Genomic DNA, 15,216 nt, shown 5'->3' on the forward strand with positions numbered 1-15,216 from the left:
CAACGGTTGCCCTTAATTTGCTATTAAAGTTAACCATCACAAGAGGAAGGCAGAATAGGTGGTGGAGTATTGTTCAATCACTCAATAAAATATGTAGGCACTTCAGAGGTAATATTACGTTTCTTAATAATGGGTTCAGTATTACTCTGTGCTATGGGCAACAGGGTAGTATAAATCCCCAGTGGTGATCAGATAAAGCAACATCAACAATAGAGGATCTATCAATAACCTCTTGGTAATAACCAGGCCCAGAGTATGGCTGTAGTTATGGGGGGGCCCAGTAGAAAGCCCCTTGGTAATAACCAGGCCCAGAGTATGGCTGTAGTTATGGGGGGGCCCAGTAGAAAGCCCCTTGGTAATAACCAGGCCCAGAGTATGGCTGTAGTTATGGGGGGGCCCAGTAGAAAGCCCCTTGGTAATAACCCAGGCCCAGAGTATGGCTGTAGTTATGGGGGCCCAGTAGAAAGCCCCTTGGTAATAACCAGGCCCAGAGTATGGCTGTAGTTATGGGGGGCCCAGTAGAAAGCCCCTTGGTAATAACCAGGCCCAGAGTATGGCTGTAGTTATGGGGGGCCCAGTAGAAAGCCCCTTGGTAATAACCAGGCCCAGAGTATGGCTGTAGTTATGGGGGGGCCCAGTAGAAAGCCCCTTGGTAATAACCAGGCACAGAGTATGGCTGTAGTTATGGGTGGACCCAGTAGAAAGAAAGCCCCTGTAGTTATGGGTGGCCCAGTAGAAAATAACCAGGCCCAGAGTATCGCTGTAGTTATGGGGGGGCCCAGTAGAAAGCCCCTTGGTAATAACCAGGCCCAGAGTATGGCTGTAGTTATGGGGGGGCCCAGTAGAAAGCCCCTTGGTAATAACCAGGTCCAGAGTATGGCTGTGGTTATGGGTGGGCCCAGTAGAAAGCCCCTTGGTAATAACCAGGTCCAGAGTATGGCTGTGGTTATGGGTGGGCCCAGTAGAAAGCCCCTTGGTAATAACCAGGTCCAGAGTATGGCCACAGTTATGGAAGGGCCCAGTAACATGTTGGATAAAGTCCATAGATTTCAAAAGATTCATAAATTCAATGGCCTCGGAGTCAGTGTCTTTGTCAATGTAAATATTAAAATCACCCAACACAATGATTTTATCATTGTTCTCAAGGACAATAGACAATAGTTCAGATAAATCAGTGAAGAAAGTGGGGCAGTGCTTTGGTGGCCTATACAAGGTGATGGCCAGCACTGGTGGCTGACACTTAAACAGTATATCATGAGGGGGGGGCTTCAATAAGAGCGACACTACAGTATGGAGACAGCCACCCAATCAACTTTGCGTTCAGTAATGAGGTCATTCACGAGAACTATTTTACTAGTCATTGCTCTCCCATAACACGTGCACACACGCACGCACGCACGCACGCACGCACGCACGCACGCACGCGCGCGCTTCTGCTACTGTTTATAATCGATCCTGTTGCCAAGTCACTTTATCCCTACCTAATCTCAGCAAAAAAAGAAACATTCTCTCACTGTCAACTGCGTTTATTTTCAGCACACTTGACGTGTGTCAATATTTCTATGACAAGATTCAACAACTGAGACATAGACTGAACAAGTTACACAGACATGTCCACAGACATTTTTTTCTATTGTGTTATTGACTGTATGTTTGTTTATGTGTAACTCTGTGTTGTTGTTTTTTTTGTCACACTGCTTTGCTTTATCTTGGCCAGGTCGCAGTTGGTCAAAATCAAAAGTAACAGTCAGTAACAGGTGTGGCCACCAGCTGCATTGAGTACTGCAGTGCATCTCCTCCTCAAGGACTGCACCAGATTAGCCAGTTCTTGCTGTGAGATATTCCACCAAGGCACCTGCACGTTCCCGGACATTTCTGGGGGGAATGGCCTTAGCCCTCACCCTCCGCTCCAACAGGTCCCAGACGTGCTCAATGGGATAACGCACAGCGTTGAGATTGCCTGCAGTGACAACAAGCTCAGTCCGATGATGCTGTGACACACCGCCCCAGACCATGACGGACCCTCCACCTTCAAATTGATCCCACTCCAGAGTACACTCCTCAGTGTAATGCTCATTCCTTCGACGATAAACGCGTTGGTGGGTTTGTGCCCATAGGTAACATTGCTGCCGGTGATGTCTGGTGAGGACCTGCCTTACAACAGGCCTACAAGCCCTCAGTCCAGCCTCTCTCCGCCTACTGCGGACAGTCTGAGCACAGAGCACTGTGCGTTCCTGGTGTAACTCGGGCAGTTGTTGTTGCCATCCTGTACCAGTCCTGCAGGTGTGATGTTTGGATGTACCGATCCTGTGCAGGTGTTGTTACACTTGGTCTGCCACTATGAGGACGATCAGCTGTCCGTCCTGTCTCCCTGTAGCTCTGTATTAGGCATCTCACAGTACGGACATTGCAATTTATTGCCCTGGCCTCATCTGCAGTCCTCATGCCTCCTTGCAGCATGCCTAAGGCACGTTCACGCTAATGAGCAGGGACCCTGGGCATCTTTCTTTTGGTGTTTTTCAAAGTCAGTAGAAAGCCCTCTTTAGTGTCCTAAGTTTTCATAACTGTGACCTTAATTACCTACCATCTGTAAGGTGTTAGTGTCTTAACGACCGTTCCACGGGTGCATGTTCAGTCATTGTTTATGGTTCAGTGAACAAGCATGGGAAACAGTGTTTAAACCCTTTTACAATAAAGATCTGTGAAGTGATTTGGATTTTTACGAATTATCTTCGAAAGACAGGGTCCTGAAAAAGGGACATATCTTTTGTTGCTGAGTTTATATGTACATAGCTACCTCATTAACCTTGTACCCCTGCACGTCAACTCGGTACTGGTACTTCCTGTCTATAGCCATGTTATTATTACTCGTTATTGTTATTCATTTTTTTACTGTATATTTATTCTTTGTGTCGCTATATTCTGTTATTTTTTTAATCTTTAAAAAAGAACCCGTAAGTAATCATTTTACTGTTAGTCTAAAACTGTTGTTTACGAAGCACGTGACATTATATAAAATGTGATTTGATCGTAAACCAAAATGCATTTATTTTTTTCCATCCACATTTTAATATGACCATGAATCCTCCATATGCGCCATTGATCTGTCTCACTCGTTTCCAATGGGAACGAATGGGGAAACAAGTTTGACGTTTCCTTGTGTAAATGTGTTTTATTCCTTTTTTTTCCCCTTTTAAACGTTATAAACAGAAAGCTCCGATTGGGTCAATTTTAGAAGTCAGAAAGTCTCTTAATAAGCCATTTTAGTACAGTGACATACCAGAATGGTTTCAAGTAACCAAGTTATGTCATGTGATCTTCTACTGCAATCTAGTGGACGAACTGGGAATCAGAACATGAGATCTGATCTGACATCAGTGAAAAGGTTACGACTTCAGCTTAAAAAAAAAAAAAAGTTTAAAGTTCATATGTATCATTCATTCCTGCACAAGTCCCTGTGCTTTTAAAATGGCTGTGTTCCTATGGGAATTTGTGCATGTTTAGAGCGTCACCATTAGGTCAAATATGATCATTTTGGTTTGTGAGGCGATAGAGGAGTAGCAGCTCTCAAAGTAGTCTAACAGTGTTTTGTGGCGTGGGGCAGATTCAGAGCTCCATTCACCTTGGGCTTTAGGGACTTTCTCAAAGTGGGATTTGTCAAGGTTTTCAATCAATCCATCATGCAGGACGACTGCACTGTGAAACACCCTTTGATTGGACAAGAGGGAACCTTCTGACCACTCTGAGCACATGCTCAGAAACAGAGACATCACATCCCATCCATACAATACAGGCACTCCATTGTCTCTCCAGAATGACTATCTCCTGCTGTATGTCTGGTGTGGGGCTACTTCTGGAGAGTATGACGATGTACTCTCCACCTTTCTGAGTAAGGAACTTCCCTGTTTCAAACCCCAGCCCAGAGAGACCACCTGTGACAATGTACACAGACTTCTTCTGGAATAGCTGGGTTGGTTTAGGCAGCAACTGAATGTTGGACAGTGTGCCTTTGGAATCATCTTTACCCAGCGCCACAACAGACAGGGTCTTTGAGCTGAAGTACGACTCAACAGACAGGGTCTTTGAGCTGAAGTACGACTCAACAGACAGGGTCTTTGAGCAGAAGTACGACTCAACAGACAGGGTCTTTGAGCTGAAGTATGACTCAACATTCCTCAACAGACAGGAAGTCAATGCTACCGAATGACATTTTCTGAAATGTAGAGGTCTCTAGAGAAAATGATCTCCTGTCCAAATGCACAATAAATGTGTGGCCTAAAGGCACTGAGTGAACACTGAGGGCTGTGGCGGTCACAACATTTCATCAGATGGTGATTGTTAATAACTTGATTAATTGTTTAATTGTTAAAATAACTGTCATTCTCACGTTAATTAACTGCTGATGCAGACCTTTGGAACATCTACATTTAAAGAAGTAAAATAAATCCATGTAATATAGTCTACACCATCACAATAAATCCATGTAATATAGTCTACACCATCACAATAAATCCATGTAATATAGCCTACACCTTCACAATAAATCCATGTAATATAGCCTACACCATCACAATAAATCCATGTAATATAGTCTACCTACACCATCACAATAAATCCATGTAATATAGTCTACCTACACCTTCACAATAAATCCATGTAATATAGCCTACACCTTCACAATAAATCCATGTAATATAGCCTACACCTTCACCATAAATCCATGTAATATAGTCTACCTACACCTTCACAATAAATCCATGTAATATAGCCTACACCTTCACAATAAATCCATGTAATATAGTCTACACCATCACAATAAATCCATGTAATATAGCCTACACCTTCACAATAAATCCATGTAATATAGCCTACACCTTCACAATAAATCCATGTAATATAGCCTACACCTTCACAATAAATCCATGTAATATAGCCTACACCTTCACAATAAATCCATGTAATATAGTCTACACCTTCACAATAAATCCATGTAATATAGCCTACACCTTCACAATAAATCCATGTAATATAGTCTACACCTTCACAATAAATCCATGTAATATAGCCTACACCATCACAATAAATCCATGTAATATAGCCTACACCTTCACAATAAATCCATGTAATATAGTCTACACCTTCACAATAAATCCATGTAATATAGCCTACACCTTCACAATAAATCCATAATATAGTAATAAATAGTAATATCTACACCATCACAATAAATCCATGTAATATAGTCTACACCATCACAATAAATCCATGTAATATAGCCTACACCTTCACAATAAATCCATGTAATATAGCCTACACCTTCACAATAAATCCATGTAATATAGCCTACACCTTCACAATAAATCCATGTAATATAGCCTACACCTTCACAATAAATCCATGTAATATAGCCTACACCTTCACAATAAATCCATGTAATATAGCCTACACCTTCACAATAAATCCATGTAATATAGCCTACACCTTCACAATAAATCCATGATTTATTTTAAACACGTCTAAAGAAACAAGCTATAAAGAAAATGTAGTCTATTTCAGAAGAACAGAATAGAACTGCCTTTACACTGAACTGTCTTTATGTTAGGTCAAACACCTCATGATCTATGCATAGTCACTTTACACATACCTACAGTACATGTACAAATTCACTTGACTTACCTGTACCCCTGCGCATAGACTCGGTACCGGCACCCCTGTATATAACCTTGGGACTGTTATTTTATTGTCTTACTTATTATAACATTTTGTACTTTAGTTTATTTAGTAAATATTTTATTAACTATTTTTCTTGAACTGCATTGTTGGTTAAGGGCTTGTAAGTAAGTATTTCACGGTAAGGTCTACTACACCTGTTGTATTCAGCATTTCACGGTAAGGTCTACTACACCTGTTGTATTCAGCATTTCACGGTAAGGTCGACACTTGTTGTATTCAGCATTTCACTGTAAGGTCGACACTTGTTGTATTTGGCACATGTGACAAATAAAATGTAATTTGATTTGATTTTGACAGAGCTCTAATGTCCTCTGTAAGAGACAGAGCTGAAGTCAAATCAAAGCCTAGGCTGATACAGTCCACCGTGTTCTCTGATGATCAGTAGGTTATTACACTGATGGAGTTTGGGGCAAATTCATTACCTTCAGTTCCAGGACTATTTGACAGAATGTATCACAGCAGTTTCCACTATAGTCTTCCTGACCCCACTCAAACAAGACTTCCTCAAAGTTTTGCTTGAGGTAATAAAGTTTGCCAAGAGTGTAGGAAATCCATGGCTCAAGACTTCCTTAGCATACCTGAGGCCTCTAGACTTTGAGCTCAAGTGTTTCTGCATGGACGTTGATACTCCTACCTGGTCAAAAAAGCCCAGGACCTTCCATCCGAGAAGACCCGTTGTCCTCAGAGACGACACACAACTCATTGTGGAAGAAGTATTCTTCAACAACAGGAGAGCGGCTCCCAAGATATTTAATCATCACATGTTTAAGCTCAACCAAAACTCTTCCCTTTGTCTGTAAAGCAACCACATACTTCATAGTGATCAACACCTTCATCAATTGCTTTCAGATACACAATCATTGTCTTTTGCAGAGGTCAAGCTGCCTACTGTAGCAGGAAATCCAGGGCCTTCCAACAGATCTATGTGCTGCTACTGTAACAGGAGCAAGTTGCATCAGGAAGTCTAACACTACAGGGTGAATGCAGTATTCATGCAACTGAGACAGCAATTCTTCTGGAACTGTGACAACTGAAAAAAAACTCCTTAAACTCATCAAAGACGGCAATAGGTTGCAGTCATAGATCCTCCGTGTGTAGCAAAAGTTAGGAGCTATATAATCAATGGAATTGATTATAGGACAACATAATTCAAAGTTAAAGGATAGGCTGTTCTGCCTTATTATTATTCGACCATGCTGGTCATTTATGAACATTTGAACATCTTGGCCATGTTCTGTTATAATCTCCACCCGGCACAGCCAGAAGAGGACTGGCCACTCCACATATGCTCTCTCTAATTCTCTCTTTCTTTCTCTCTCTCAGAGGACCTGAGCCCTAGGACCATGCCCCAGGACTACCTGACATGATGACTCCTTGCTGTCCCCAGTCCACCTGACCGTGCTGCTGCTCCAGTTTCAACTGTTCTGCCTTATTATTATTCGACCCTGCTGGTCATTTATGAACATTTGAACATCTTGGCCATGTTCTGTTATAATCTCCACCCGGCACAGCCAGAAGAGGACTGGCCACCCCACAGCCTGGTTCCTCTCTAGGTTTCGTCCTAGGTTTTGGCCTTTCTAGGGAGTTTTTCCTAGCCACCGTGCTTCTAACACCTGCATTTGCTTGCTGTTTGGGGTTTTAGGCTGGGTTTCTGTACAGCACTTTGAGATATCAGCTGATGTACGAAGGGCTATACAAATACATTTGATTTGATTTGAACAACAAAGAGCCTACAGGTAGGCTGCTACTTAATATTCTGAATGGAGATGTTGTTGTTTGTAACTGCAGGATGAGAAAACGCGTGCACTGCAGGTCTCAATTAGCCTAGCTAGCTAACATTAGCTATGTTGCTTAACCATCTTCTCCTGGTTTGATGCAGTCAAGGCAGGTACTATGTCATCATATTTGATCATAAATAACCTAGCTATGGCAGCTATTGGTCTACTAGAGCGGCACCCCTCTCCCTCCGCTCCCTGTGTCGCTCACAGTGCGGCCCCTCCCCCGCCTGTTGGTTGGTTGCTGTCTCTCGTCTCCTCCCTGTGTCCCTCCTCACAGTGTCTCTCACCCCTCCTTGCTCCCTGTGTCCCTCGCTCAGCGGCAGTGCGTGTCCCTCGCCCCCGCCTGTTAGCGTGACACCCCTCTCTCCCTCCTTGCTCCCTGTGTCCCCCTCACAGTGCGCCCCTCACACCCTCTCTCCCTCCTTGCTCCCTGTGTCCCTCGCTCACAGTGCGGCCCCTCCCCCGCCTGCTAGAGCGGCACCCCTCTCTCCCTCCTTGCTCCCTGTGTCCCTCGCTCACAGTGCGGCCCCTCCCCCGCCTGCTAGAGCGGCACCCCTCTCTCCCTCCTTGCTCCCTGTGTCCCTCGCTCACAGTGCGGCCCCTCCCCCGCCTGTTAGTGACACCCCTCTGTGTCCCTCCCTCCTTGCCCCTCCCCTGTGTCCCTCTGTGTCCCTCACAGTGCGGCCCCTCCCTCGCCTTCTAGAGCGGCACCCCTCTCTCCCTTCTCCCATGCTTTATCAGCTCCGTTTAAAATACCTTAAAAAATGACTTTTATGCTGCTTCTCTCACTCGGATTGGACCAGGTCTACGGTCCGGGTGGGAAAGCCACAGGTCCATCTGTGAAGATAGGTCTGTAGTATTTCAACTACTACTAAAATTTATCCAATTGTTTTGGGCTAAAACCCAGCTAATCTTGGAGAAGACTGGCCTAACTACTTACAAAAAGTTTCTGATGAATATGTACAAAAGTAAGTAAAGTGCCTATTAGATTGAAAGACATAAGGTCATTTCGACAAACTTGTGAGGCTCTCCATGTTTATTATTGACCCATTCAACACATTTGCTGCTACTTCAATCCATTTGGGAAAAACATTTTTTTTTCCTGAGATCAGACAGACATTTTTATTTAACCAAATATTCCCAGTTTTTTCTAAAACAGCCACACATGTGGCCTCTCATTGCATTATAAAACATTTTCGTGAGGCAAAACAGTAGGCTAGGTGCGCTCGTTTCGTTGGAGAGGACTGCAGGGGTGTTGTGCTGCCAGAATGCACCAGAGAGTCACGAAGGTACTCGTTCAGTTAAAGCTGAGTCAATGCCTTGGAAGATTACATGTTAAGTCATTAGTACTCCACATAACATATAAGAATATAATAGCGAATATAATAGCATAGTGACGAAATGACTCTGAATTTGCACATCAAATATAAAAAATTGTATAGGCCAAATATGGAAGTTGGTGACAATCAACAGTTTATTCATGATTTTTTACTAAGGGCTCTATTTTTAATTAACTAGGCAAGTCAGTTAAGAACAAATTCTTATTTTCAATGATGGCCCCTGTTCAGGGGCAGAACGACAGCTCGGGGGTTTGAACTTGCAATCTTCCGGTTACTAGTCCAACGCTCTAACCACTAGGCTACCCTGCCGCCCTATTCAGTCTGTATCGCTGAAACATTAGAAATGTAAACCGTTTGAGTCGACGTATGCCGCATACTGTCTCCGCTAACAGGAAGTACACCTTTAGTATTAGAAAAGCAGAGTAAGTAATTTTGACTCCATATGAATTTAAAAAATCAAATATCTCATTTTCAAAGTCAAGCCTTTCCTCCATCCTTGACCTTTTCTAAATAAGTATATTTATTTAAACACATGTATGTTGTAAGAATTTCATTGTCACAAACATAATTTGTCTTATAAGCAGTTTTAAAGAGGACATGTCATTTCTTTTCTCCTCCTCCATGAGAGGCCAAAAAGTTACATTTTTCAAATCCTTCAACAGATGCAGGTAGAACGTTCTATATAGTATCAGAAAGATATATTCAAAAAACATAAATTAAAATTATAATAAAATTCAAGAAAGATATTCAGAGGTTTCCCTCTGAATACCATTCCCAAATAACTATTATAATAATAATATATATATAATATATATTATAACTAGTATAAATATCCCAAATAACTAAATCAATCTAAAATCAAACTCTGCATTTGAGCATGCTACAACAGGTAGCCTATAGTAACATAAACTAATGAGAAAGCTATTGTGTTCCTTGAAATCTTTTTCAAGATGACTCTGATGTCCTTCATAAACATAGCCACATGATTATTTTTTCCAATTGCATATATGAAAATATATTTATTATGATTTATTTGTTAGAATGACTTTTCTGGTGTTAAATTGCAATCACACTGTAACGTTGAACATCCGCGATACGGATTCATCTACCATTAATATCATCAACATACTTGCGTGTAATTAACAGATGTAGTAAAATAATAAACACAACACTTCAAATGTCTTGTGGAAAAACACAAACCAAATGAATAAAAAAATAGACACTACAGAAAAAACTATATCACACAGTTTGATAGACTGAAACTCAATATGACTAAATAGAAATGAAATCTCACACACACATATATATATATATATATATATTTACCTTTGCAATACATGACACAAACTCAGTACCAACAACAAAGAATGTGTTACCTATAACCTATAACCTGTAACTTGTAATCTATAACATATAACCTGTGTTTATGTGTTTTTCAGAATGACTTAGACATTCTTATTCTATAGATTCCTACATATTACAACTATGACTCAAATATAATTACATTTGTCAAATGCAAGTCAGATTTACTAAGCGTTCATACACAATGTGTTATATTTTCTTCCAATAGGGGGTAGAACACCACAATCAAAGCTACAATGTACACTTTACCATAATGTCCTTTTATCATGAACTTTATTTGATGTTTTTTCTAGCAGTTTCTATGTCTGATAGTTTTCAGTAGAAACAGGTGCAAATCCTTCAGCTGGGGGTAGTGCTCAGCTGCTTCAAGAATTAATGACCACCTGGCCCAGCAGTTTTAAGGACAGTCAGAAATTGTTTTCACAAACAGTATTATCATTCATTTTCTGTTTCAATTGATAGGTATTATCTTGAGGGTTATCACCTGCATCTTCTTCATCGCCAACTTTAGCACTGCAGATTCCAAAGAAAGACAAAAACACGGGGATAAACACTATACCATGGACGGCCCCAAACAAAATGACCAAGAACATGATCTTAAAGAAGGTTCTGAAGATGTAGCTCTCAGCAGCAGACAGAGCCACCACTCCTAAGATAGTAGACACAGCTCCCTGTATGATAGGATAGCCCAAGTGATAGACCGCATCTATAGCCTTCTCGTTCGCAGTTCTCTTATCGCTAGAGACGAAGGCATAGGAAATGTGAGCGGAAAAGTCCACTGAGAAACCGATGCAGATGACAAGATTGATCATGGATACAGAGTCGAGATTGACGTCCCAAAACGCCATGAAACCAGCAACGCCCACTATGACAGAGGCAATGGCAAAGGTCACCCAAAGAGAACATATGGGGTTGGGAATCAACAGGAGGGAGATCACCAGCATGGCAAGAGTGGCAACTACAATGTTTTGGATGGTGTTACTAACAATGACTGCATACTGGTCAAAGTATATGAAAGCAGGATGGTAAACAACCAACTTTACTGAACAATCACTAGCTGTCTCCCGAAGCTCGTTCAACATGTTCTTTTCATCAACAGCTGTACTGACGTTGACTGTCTGAATGAACACACGTGAAGCATATATTGTGTTGTCTGTAAAATTCACATCTTGTATGAAATCAGACCTCTCGAGAAATGCAGACAAATTACTTTTGAATGTATTTTCCTCACTTAGATTCAAATGGGTCATCTTTCCAAATGTAAGATATTCATTGAGCCAAGATATGGTCCTGTTTTGAGAAACCATTGGTAGACCTTCAAAGTTTTGAAGGCAGGAGTCAAGAATATTCCGAGCACTTTCGTCCCAATATTTAAACGCACTGTCTGTCACAACAACCATAACATTTGGGCCATACTCTGAAAAGAATTCGTCCTCATTATCATAATAGCTACCCACATATGAGCTATCGGCTGCTAGATTTTTAAGGTCTATGCCCTCTTGGATTTGTAAGCAACCATAGATGCTTGAGCCCAAATATACAGCATAGAGCAGGATCACAAACCCCTTGGTCCAATTATTTGTTAGAAATGGACCATAGTACGTCTTAAAGAAGTTGTTAATTGGCATCGGTTCCTCTTTTCCTGTTTCGTGATCATAAGCGCCCCCTACAGAGCAGATATTGTACTTTTCAGAATCCTCCTCTGGTTCTGAAACCTTCATGCAGGTCAGCCAATGTCTGTTGCTCTTTTCACGTCTTCCATTCAGTGCCAGAAATGCACCAAAGAAGGTGATGTTGTACAAGTAGCAGAACAGCACAGCTGTGCCAGTATACATACAAAAGGACTGTACAGAACCAAAGGGAGTTAACAGACCAATAAAGAAAGCCAGGGCATCAGTTAGTGTTGTGATGGTGATAGAAACAGCTGCCTCTTTGTATGTAGCTGCCATACGGTCCTCTACGTTGTCATGAACTTGAGTCTGCTGCCAACAAGAAATCATGATGAACATGTCGTCAACACCAATTCCTGTGGAGAAAAAGGACACTGTTTTACAAAATGTCAGATCTTGTTTCTACCCGTGTTCATTCCTGTGATCACATCTGTTAAGATCACAAGCCGAGTACATTTCATATCAGGTCTAAACAGCATGTCAGTTGCATTTGGGAAGCACAGCCACGAGCTGCCCTGTGACACGAGCCAACCGGACGAACTAAATAACTTCTATGCTCACTTCGAGGCAAGCAACACTGAGGCATGCATGAGAGCATCAGCTGTTCCAGACGACTGTGTGATCACATCTGAGTACATTTCATATTAGGTCTAAACAGGATGTCAGTTGCATTTGGTTTATTGTATCATAATGAGAGTTTGTAAGCTTACCCAGAATCAGGAATGGAGCTGTTGCCACAGTCATAGCGAAGGGCATCCCACAGTACAGCAACAACCCAAAACTGGACAACACCGCCATACCAGCTGAGAGGACACCAAAGGTCGCCACCCACACCTTGTTCCTAACACAGTCCAACCTAGACAAACACAACATTAGTCCCAGCGTGGGTAAACGCTAATAAGTAGTGCTCTCTGATATGCCTTGAAAACAGTAATACAGTTACAATGTGGGTTCGACTGATTTGAGCCACAAATCTAGTTTCAGATAATAAACTCTGTTATTATCATTTTCAATTGAGCTGTACTATATTGACTGATGATGTGGAATCGTTTCGGACTCCAACGAGTGGCTCTGGAATTGGATTCTCAGTCCTCATATTGATATTAAATATTAGCAATAGCGATGTTACTGTGCGACGAAAGACACTGCAAAACAATTTGTAAATCGATGTCGTGCCCATCAGTAATGAACGTTTCAACCTCGGTTTTGAGAAGTTGGGTTTTTACTGACAGTTCCTGGTGGGTCGTTCCATTTGATTTCAATCACTGTTGAACGTAACGTTTGATAATACTGAACAGAAAAATATAAACGCAACGTAAAATGTCCAATGAGCTGAAATAGAAGATCCCCCAAAGTTTTACGTACGCACAAAAATCTTATTTCTCTCAAATTTTGTGAACACATTTTTTCCATCCCTGTTAGTGAACATTTCTCATTTGGCAAGCTTATCCATCCACCTGACAGGTGTGGCATATCAAGAAGCTGATTAAATACCATGATCATTACTTGTAGGTAAAATCCCAGAGATGACTAGATGAAAAATCTGTCGCTGTGCCCTTGAGCAAGGCACTTAACCCTAATTGCTCCTGTAAATGACTCTGGATAAGAACGTCTGCTAAATGATTCAAATGTAAATGCTGAGAATGACTTTTTCATAAAATTGTTTGTTTGTTTGTTATAGTCCTTTCTGACTTGTCTTTTTTAAAAAGCATTGTGGGTCAAAATGTGGATTTGATTTGAATTTAGCCCTAAAATCTAGCTTTTTACAGTCATTGCGATTTTCCATTCGAGCTGTCCTATATTCCTTGTCCTATACTTATTGAAATCAGAAAAGATACCTTATACAAGATATGATTGAAAAGGTGATGGCCAGGGCATAGGTCAATGAGAAGAGAGGAATGATTGAGTCAGAGCTCTTCTCAAACTCTTCATCTCTTGATATTGATGTAAAATACGATATGGTCATCTGCAAAGACAAATAAGAATATAGATACAAGACCATATTCAGGTTACATTAGTAAAACAACTCAATATGTTTGAATAATCAAATTATCATGACATTACATGTTTTTTTAAAATTGAGCTTAAATGTGCAGTTTGATCCACTAGGCTGTAGGCCTAAACATGGTGAGAAGACACCCATCCTATACAAGTTGACAAGAGAACATGTCATATGTTTCATCTCTAAAACCATGTACTCACGCCTTCTTCTTTTTGCATCGTCGACGCGGTCTCTATGAACTTCTGCAGCCACATCGTATTTACAGTCTGGTTGTCTTCTTTTAAGAAGTAAAAAAGTCGAATTGCCTTTGCGCTTTCAATTTCAGTTGATCCAGTTTTCAGTTTCACACCACCAATTTCAGATGCGATGAAAATGTTGTCATGGTATGGGTAATCAATAGCGGTAACATTGGGAGTTTTTACAATATCAAAGATTGAATTTGACACGCACACATCACCTTTCTTAACACAAAGGGTTGAGAAATTAAATGTTCCTACTTCAATGGCTTTCACTTCCCTATCCATAGCAATAATTTTTGTAAAAGCAGGATTTGTGAGGATATTTGCTGCGGGCGTAACAATTATGAGAGATGCAAAGGTCCCTTCGGTATAGAGACGCAAACGTGAGAAGTCGCTGTCATTCTGTGGAAAATATTCTTTCACTACTTGTCGTTCGTTTTTCGCTGGTCCGTCCATAGGTGTAAACATCTCTTCAATGCCGTTAGCTTCTCTGTCCGCAAGGAAGTAAAATCCTCCGCCAAGACAAGCAGAAATCAACATGGGAAGAATAAAAAACCACCAGTGATGTCTACCAACAAAACGCCCAAGTATTTCAAATCCTCTAGCTATCGGTTTCTCAACGCAGTCTGTGTTGCACCCAGCCATTTTCTATTCTCCTTTTCAACTTGTGGTACTAGAAAAAAAGAACTCGCCTTGAATTATATCTGTTGACTTTACAGTCATAAGCTATACTTCCTCTGAACATGGTGACATGATAAGCTTCCTGTGAAGAGTTTTCCTCGGTACCGGCTCTGCCAGCCCTGGATGCATCACAACCATGACCGCGTCAGGGCAATAAATGGTTACACATTAACAAATAAGGTGGTTTATCTGTTTGTGTTGTGATAACATCACTAGGTGCCACGCCTGCTCCAGCTCCCCCTCCCTGGTGCTCGGATGTGCCAGGCTCCCCTAGCATTACGTACTCCTGCCACCATCAGTACACACGCCTGCTCCAGCTCCCCCTCCCTGGTGCTCAGGAGGTGCCAGGCTCCCCTAGCATTACGTACTCCTGCCACCATCAGTACACACGCCTGCTCCAGCTCCCCCTCC

At 41.6% G+C, this 15,216-nt stretch overlaps 1 protein-coding gene across 1 annotated transcript; it reads right to left on the minus strand.

Annotated features, from left to right (window-relative positions):
* Positions 1–9,316: 9,316 nt before the first annotated feature.
* On the minus strand, positions 9,317–14,917 carry LOC115120516 (patched domain-containing protein 3-like). Its single transcript, XM_029649466.2, has 4 exons — positions 14,086–14,917; positions 13,722–13,849; positions 12,594–12,739; positions 9,317–12,239 (listed from the first exon to the last, which is right to left on the minus strand). The coding sequence occupies exons 1-4, from the start codon at positions 14,767–14,769 to the stop codon at positions 10,621–10,623; spliced, it is 2,577 nt and encodes an 858-aa protein (XP_029505326.2). The 5' UTR covers positions 14,770–14,917; the 3' UTR covers positions 9,317–10,620.
* Between the last annotated feature and the right edge of the window lie 299 nt (positions 14,918–15,216).

This window comes from Oncorhynchus nerka, linkage group LG22, assembly GCF_034236695.1.
Source record: "Oncorhynchus nerka isolate Pitt River linkage group LG22, Oner_Uvic_2.0, whole genome shotgun sequence".
Classification (NCBI taxonomy): Eukaryota; Metazoa; Chordata; class Actinopteri; order Salmoniformes; family Salmonidae; genus Oncorhynchus; species Oncorhynchus nerka.